Source organism: Anarrhichthys ocellatus, unplaced genomic scaffold (assembly GCF_004355925.1).
Source record: "Anarrhichthys ocellatus isolate YVR2014 unplaced genomic scaffold, GSC_Weel_1.0 scaffold2521, whole genome shotgun sequence".
Taxonomy (NCBI): Eukaryota; Metazoa; Chordata; class Actinopteri; order Perciformes; family Anarhichadidae; genus Anarrhichthys; species Anarrhichthys ocellatus.
Window position 1 is genome coordinate 1 of NW_022282495.1, and position 6,563 is coordinate 6,563.

The following is a 6,563-nucleotide window of genomic DNA, read 5'->3' on the forward strand; positions in this document are numbered from 1 at the left end:
GTGTGTGTGTGTGTGTGTGTGTGTGTGTGTGTGTGTGTGTGTGTGTGTGTGTGTGTGTGTGTGTGTGTGAGCGACTCAGATGAAACTAAAAGCAGTTGTTGGATGTTTGGATGTTTCTCTGCTGGAACCAGAAGAACAAGTTCAACACCTGAATGAGCTGAGTTGTGTTTGTTTGGTTCAGAACTCGTAGCTGACTCAAAGAGGACGGTGTTCTTCGGTCTCTGGAGGTCCACGCTGAGCCTCTTCACATTACTGCAGACCATCACTTCTTAAGACTGATTCCTTCCTTCCAGATATTTGTCTCTTTCGTTTGTGTCGAGTCAGCTGAATATGAAAGCTTGAATTTCACATGATCAGATTAAATTGTGCAGGTTTGTTGTTTGTGTTTCTGTGGATTTATCTCCTTCACTCACAGCTTCTCTCTGCGGCCGTGAATCCATCTCTAAGATGTCGGAGGTTCCCTGAACTCACCAGCGAGAGCTCACAGCCTCACAGCTCACCCTAACCCTTCCATCAGAGGAGAGTGAATGTTCACCGTGTACACAAACAGACTCGGATCATATGTTGTGGTGGTGTGGTGGGCAGTAACATGTTGCAGCGTGCAGAGCAGGAGCTTCTCTAGAGGTCACGTCTCCTCACAGTCAAAGCTGCACAGCAACAAGTTGAAGCAACACGGGAGGTCAGCTCTGCCAGCTTTAGGTGCATGCAGCTCATCCTCTTATTTACAGCCATGTTATTCCCCGTTGCAGACTTGTTATTGCTGTTGCTGGCAGCGTTGCTCCTCTCCTGCGTGTTTCACCGTTTAACCTCTGACCTCTGCGGCCGAGCGCACAAACACTAAAAACGTCCTCAGAACGGACGAGAGACGAACCCTGGGAGGAGGACAAGGAGAACAAGGAGAACAGCAGATTCTCTCCCCAGTGGAGCAGAGAGAGACAAACCTTCACCGTGCATGTTGCTCACATGCAGACGACACTAAACTTCAACAGCGTGAAATCTGTTGTTACAACTGATCTGACAAATAACTGATGTGAAATAAACGAGCCTGGACCTGACTCCCTGTATCTGCTGCAGGTCGTCATGCAGCTGAAGGGTCGACTCAACTTTTATTGCTTATTTTCTCCTCTCGACATGTTGAACATATAGAATGTGTGTTGTGGTTGAACGTGCAGTGGAAACATGAAGCGCAGCGCTAGTGAGAGAGAACACGGGGTTTTGGGTGAAGGTCAAACTTCGTTGTACTTTTAACTCAGTGAGCTCACGAGGTTCGTGATCAACAGCTCCATCGAACACATCTCTAAAGATCCTGCAGTTCATAAAGACTCAGCGCTGAGCTTCTGGAGAGCAAATGAATATGAACTCAAGAATATCAATGAAGTCATTTGAACATACAAGTTGCTGAATGAGAGGAGCACTGAATGCATCATCCATCCTGCTGGACTCCAGACACAACATCACTGCTTCAGATACCAATATGGTACAAAAGAAGAACATTCATCAGTGACGGCTCACGAAGCATCGCCGTCTCTTTCTGGTGTTGCTGATGTGTTCAACGACCTCCGTCTCCTGAACGTCGGACACGATAACTGAAACCAACGTGGAGGGTTTTTTGGAGAAAGAACTCTTTTCAATTTCAATATTCTCTGGACCGGATTCAGAGAGACGTTTGTGACTCCATGTCCAGCTCTCTCAGCGGTCCCAGAGTCTCTCCATTTCGGAGTCTTTGCAGTAGTTCGCTTCTCTGCTTCTCTGAATCTTTGCAAGTGGAATCTGTGGCCCCGTGCCAAGGTGCAACAACCGGGGACGTTAGATCAAAGATCATAAGAAAACTGCATTAATCAAGGATTTCTTTTTTGGGCCACCAGCCTTTGGGGGACTTCTTCAGAACCACGAACACGTCTCGCCCTCCTTTTGGAATGTTTCTCAGACGCGTCTCTGCAAGTCTGTGACGAAAGGAATGAGTCAGAGACAGCGTTTAGTCCGCCGATCCTCACGAGTATCTCTGCGTCTCTGCTCTGTGACTCAGAGAGGCGGCATCCTCTCAGCAGGAAGAACAACCACAACTGAAGGGCGGTAATGAGCAGGGACGGGAAGCAAAAAGCTCAAAGTCTCCTTCGTGTCCTTTCGTCCCATCAATGCTCTCATTTTGTCTTTTCTCACAAGCCCTGCGGACGTTCAGGAGTGCTCTGCTTTGTGAGGACCAGCAGCAGCAGCCATGTTGGACCGGCACCGCCTCCTCCTACAGTCTCAGTAGTTGTATTTTCCCACCCTGGCTACCGGCGACGCCGCCGCGTTGGGAAGAAACAGCGGTTTTGGCGGGACTTGTGGTTTGAGGGACACCGTTCTCCGGACGATCGCCGCCCGCTGCGCGTGAGGCCCTTCGCTGTAGCTGTGCTGCCGCATCAGGCAAGCGCTGCCGACCGACGGCCGCTGGCTCTCACCGTCGGCGTTCATGTTGGCGTTGGGGGGGCCGTTGCTGCTGCTGTTGGTGTTCATCCTGGCGAGAAAGTGTGCGTGCTGCTGCCCCCCCCGCTGGTTGAAGCTGTGGTGGCGCGGCACGGCGCCCATCTTGATGAGCGAGTGGCGCTGCGAGAGGTGGCGGCTCACCGAGACGTCGCTCTCTCCGGGCCTCTCCGGGATCACCTGCTGCTGGAGCGGAGTGGAGGAGGAGGAAGAGGAGGAAGAAGGGATGGAGGTAGAGGAGGTGGGGTTGTTGGAGGATGAGGAGGAGGAAGAAGCGGAGGACGAGGTGGAGTTGTGGACGGGAGCGTCCGGGCGTTTGGGGAGGCCGTCCCTCGGCAGCGTGGAGGTGCTGTAGTACGGAGCGGACTCCCTCTCGGGGATCTGCTGCTGGTGATGCTGACCACCGCCGTTATTGTTGTGGTGGTTGGTATGGTGATGGCTGTGGTTGTAGTGGTGGGTGCGGGTCTGGCCGTGGGGGTTATTATGATGATGATGAGGGTGATGATTGTGATGATGTCCCCCGGAGGAGGACGAGGAGGAGGTGAGGACTTTTATGCCTCCGGTCCCCGACGCGCTGACCTCATGGATGTGTTTGAGCAGCTCGTCCAGCGCCGACACGTCCACCACCGTCTGGGGGAGCGACTGCTGGGAGTGGTGGTGATGCGGGACTCCTCCTCCTGCTGCTGCTCGCTCCTCGTTCAACACCTTGCTCTCCTCAGGGAGGTGCAGCGAAGTGGAAGAGGCGCCCGCTCCGCGGGCCGCTCCATTGCTCAAACTGTTGCTGTGATGATGAGAGAACGGGAACACCTGCTGGCTCATAGAGTTCCCGACAATGGCCATGAAACCCAGACTGGATCCGGAGCAGCTGGGCCCAGATTTGGGGTTGTTGTCCTTGGCGTTGTTGCAGTTCTGGTTCTTCTCGTACTGGTGGTGCCGCAGGGCCTTCATGTTCTTGATGGGGAGCTCCGGGGTGGAGTCGGGGGTGGGCAGACCGGACAGCTCTCCATCAGCCTGAGACAGAGACTGGACAGAGGTCAGAGCCGTCAGCAAAACACTGCTGTCTGCTAGCTCGCTGCTCTCGCTGCTAACATTAGCTGTTAACATTAGCTGCTAAGTTGTCAATAATATGTTGTTAACCCTGTCTGGAGATGCAGTGAATTAAAACAGATAAGAGCTTAATGCAGCGCAACATGCTTCAGTCAGAGCTGTATTCAGATTACAGCACAGATACTGGAACAGAAGCAGCTTCTTATATCATGAACTGTTGTAGCAGAGCTTTAGAAACACTTCACACCTCTAGTGATAAGAGCATTTCATCCTGACCCAACCCAGGCTGTCCCCTCATGACGAGCCGTCCTACCTGGGAGAGGCTGAGGTCGGGGTCCCCCAGCTGCAGGCCCTGGTGTGAGGGGGTGTGGAGGTGAGGCTCCGCCCGGCCGTTGGGGATGAAGGAGCTGTACATCCTCGGGGTGGACACGTCCAGCTTGTCCTCCTGCAGGACGACGAAACACAAGAAGAAGGAATGAGATTCACACACACTGAACTGAAGCTCAGGCCATGCGTTTAATGACCCAAAGGTGCAACTTCAGAAACTCCAAAAACATCAGAAACATTAACGCTCTCTAATATTTGTAGTGAAGTAAAAGCGGGTTCACTTAAATATTTGTGAGTCTTTGAGTTCATAAATCTTTGTTTCTCTGCAGCAGGACAACATCAAAGCCTCCTCTCCACCCGTCACATATTAGTTCACGGTAACGCGTCCCGTCTCCAGAGTCCACCCACCTTCGGCTGTCCGTCCAGCAACCCGTTGAGCTTGGCCAGGGATCTCAGCGACAGGGCGTGAGGCAGCGACGCCTCGGGGTCTTTGCCGAGCCTCCTCGCCCGCTGAGCGGCGCTGCGGCCGCAGTAACACGACACCAGGAAACCCGACAAGATGGCGCCCAGGAAGAAGGCCACCAGCACGCAGGCGATCAGCAGCGTGTAGTGGACGTTAGCGCCGGAGCTCTGGTCCATCTCTGGGAGACGACGGACACCTGGAGGACAAAGACAAAGGTTCTTACACTCTGGAAGAAGGGAGGAAGAAAGGAAAGTAAACGACAGAGACGAGGATTAGACTTAATGAGAAAGAGGTGAGAACACAAGATGATGGAGGAGGTGAAGAAGGTGACATCTGAGAAGAAAGGACAGAGGGGAAGAGGGAAGTGACTGTGATTGCATTTGAGAGAGAGACAGAGGGGAGGAGGAGGAGGAGGAGAAGAAGTGATGACAGGAGAAAGGATGGAGGGATGAAGGAGAGAGAAGATGAAAGAGTTTATTGTTTGGCCGCGTTCACCTCATCAGGTCCAGAAACAACATCAAAGCCTCTCAGATACGAGTCATCAGTCTGTCCAACACACACGCGCGCACACACACACACACGCACCCACCCACCCACGCACGCACGCACGCACGCACGCACGCACGCACGCACGCACGCACACACGCACACACGCACACACGCACACACGCACACACACACACACACACACACACACACTGCTGCAGTAATTAATACTTCCATACTCGGGTGGTGCTCGTGAGGCGTTCAGGTTCCAGTACAGAATGGGTTCAAAGTGTTTGTTGAACTGAACCGGTTGAGTCAACATGAATGTTTATTAAAAACTATTAAAGACAAAAGTTTCCTTTTGTGTGAACGTCGTGTGAAGTGAAGCAGTGACAGTGATCCATTGTGTTTTATTTATATTTATATTTCTGTCTGCTGATGATTGATATATTTTAGATTATTATTGAGAACATAACATGTATCTGTAGTTTGTGTAGTGTTCATTGACGCAGCCTCTAGTGGCTGTTAGAGGAACAACAGGCTCCTCTTGTGTTTGCTGAAGGCACCTGAAGGCAGCACTGAGCCACTCAACCAGAGGAGCGCGCTGACTTTCAGGCAGCTTCTGTTTGCTTTAACCTCTGCTTCATCCTGAAGGAGCCCTGCTTCACATTCACAGCGACGCGCTCACACCTGGCAGCCTCCCAGACCTGAGTGACGGGTTGATTTACCTGCCGACACTCACGGGCGTTTTACACATCTTACACCTCAGTGTGAACGCTCTCAGGAGGAGGAGGGAAGCGTTGCATGAGAATCACTCTCAGCTTCATCTCTTCAGGTGAAGCGAGAGGTGCTGTCTGCGTGGACGTTGATGGATTATTTATTAAAAACCTGTTTTCACTGATTAACTTTTCAAAGAAGGAGAGAAGAAGAAGAGGAGGACTGAGACACTGAGGGGACAAATGATTTGTATGAATCCCCCCCCCCCGATCAAAGGGCCCAAAAATACCCAGAGAAACAAAAAGCTAATTTCATGACCTGCCCTGTTGGCCGTCCGGGGGTTTGATCCCCAGCTACCCGCCCGCTCCAGGACTCAAACTGGCAACCGCCTCCAACCTCAAAGCCAGCGCTGCCTCGAGCCTCTGAGGCTTCGCTTTGATACCAGACACCACGGAACAAACTCCTCTTTATGCAAAAATACTGTTGAAATAGAGCAAGTAGTCATTACACGTCCAGTCAGGATTAACACGCACACACACACACACACACACACACGCACACACGCACACACACACACACACCTGTGTTTAACAGACAATTTCATGTTCGTTATTTCCACTCCTTCATCTCCGTCCTTCACTCTGACAGTTATAAATAGGATGATGGAGACACACAGAGAACAATATTATGCTAATTACAGCCCGACATGGAAATGTTTCATTCTCTGCCCTTCTGTCTCTCTCTCTGTGTCTCTCTCTCTCTCTCTCTCTCTCTCTCTCTGTCTCTCTCTCTCTCTCTCTGTGTCTCTCTCTCTCTCTCTCTGTGTGTCTCTCTCTCTCTCTCTCTGTGTCTCTCTCTCTCTCTCTGTCTCTCTCTCTCTCTGTCTCTCTTTGTTTCTTTCTCTCTCTGTCTCTCTTTGTTTCTTTCTCTCTCTGTCTCTCTCTCTCTGTTTCTTTCTCTCTCTGTCTCTCTGTTTCTTTCTCTCTCTGTCTCTCTCTCTCTCTCTGTTTCTTTCTCTCTCTGTCTCTCTTTGTTTCTTTCTCTCTCTGTCTCTCTCTCT

The 6,563-nt window shown here is 51.5% G+C and overlaps 1 protein-coding gene across 2 annotated transcripts; it reads right to left on the reverse strand.

Moving 5' to 3' along the window:
* Positions 1–680: 680 nt before the first annotated feature.
* LOC116378391 (semaphorin-6D-like) lies at positions 681–4,714 on the reverse strand. 2 transcript variants are annotated; one of them, XM_031840257.1, is made up of 3 exons: positions 4,246–4,714; positions 3,824–3,955; positions 681–3,474 (listed from the first exon to the last, which is right to left on the reverse strand). In XM_031840257.1, exons 1-3 carry the CDS (start codon positions 4,474–4,476, stop codon positions 2,248–2,250), a joined length of 1,590 nt encoding a protein of 529 aa, XP_031696117.1. In that variant the 5' UTR covers positions 4,477–4,714; the 3' UTR covers positions 681–2,247. The 2 variants fall into 2 exon arrangements, with proteins under 2 accessions (XP_031696117.1, XP_031696116.1); XM_031840256.1 differs by having other exon boundaries at positions 681–3,486.
* Positions 4,715–6,563: the final 1,849 nt, after the last annotated feature.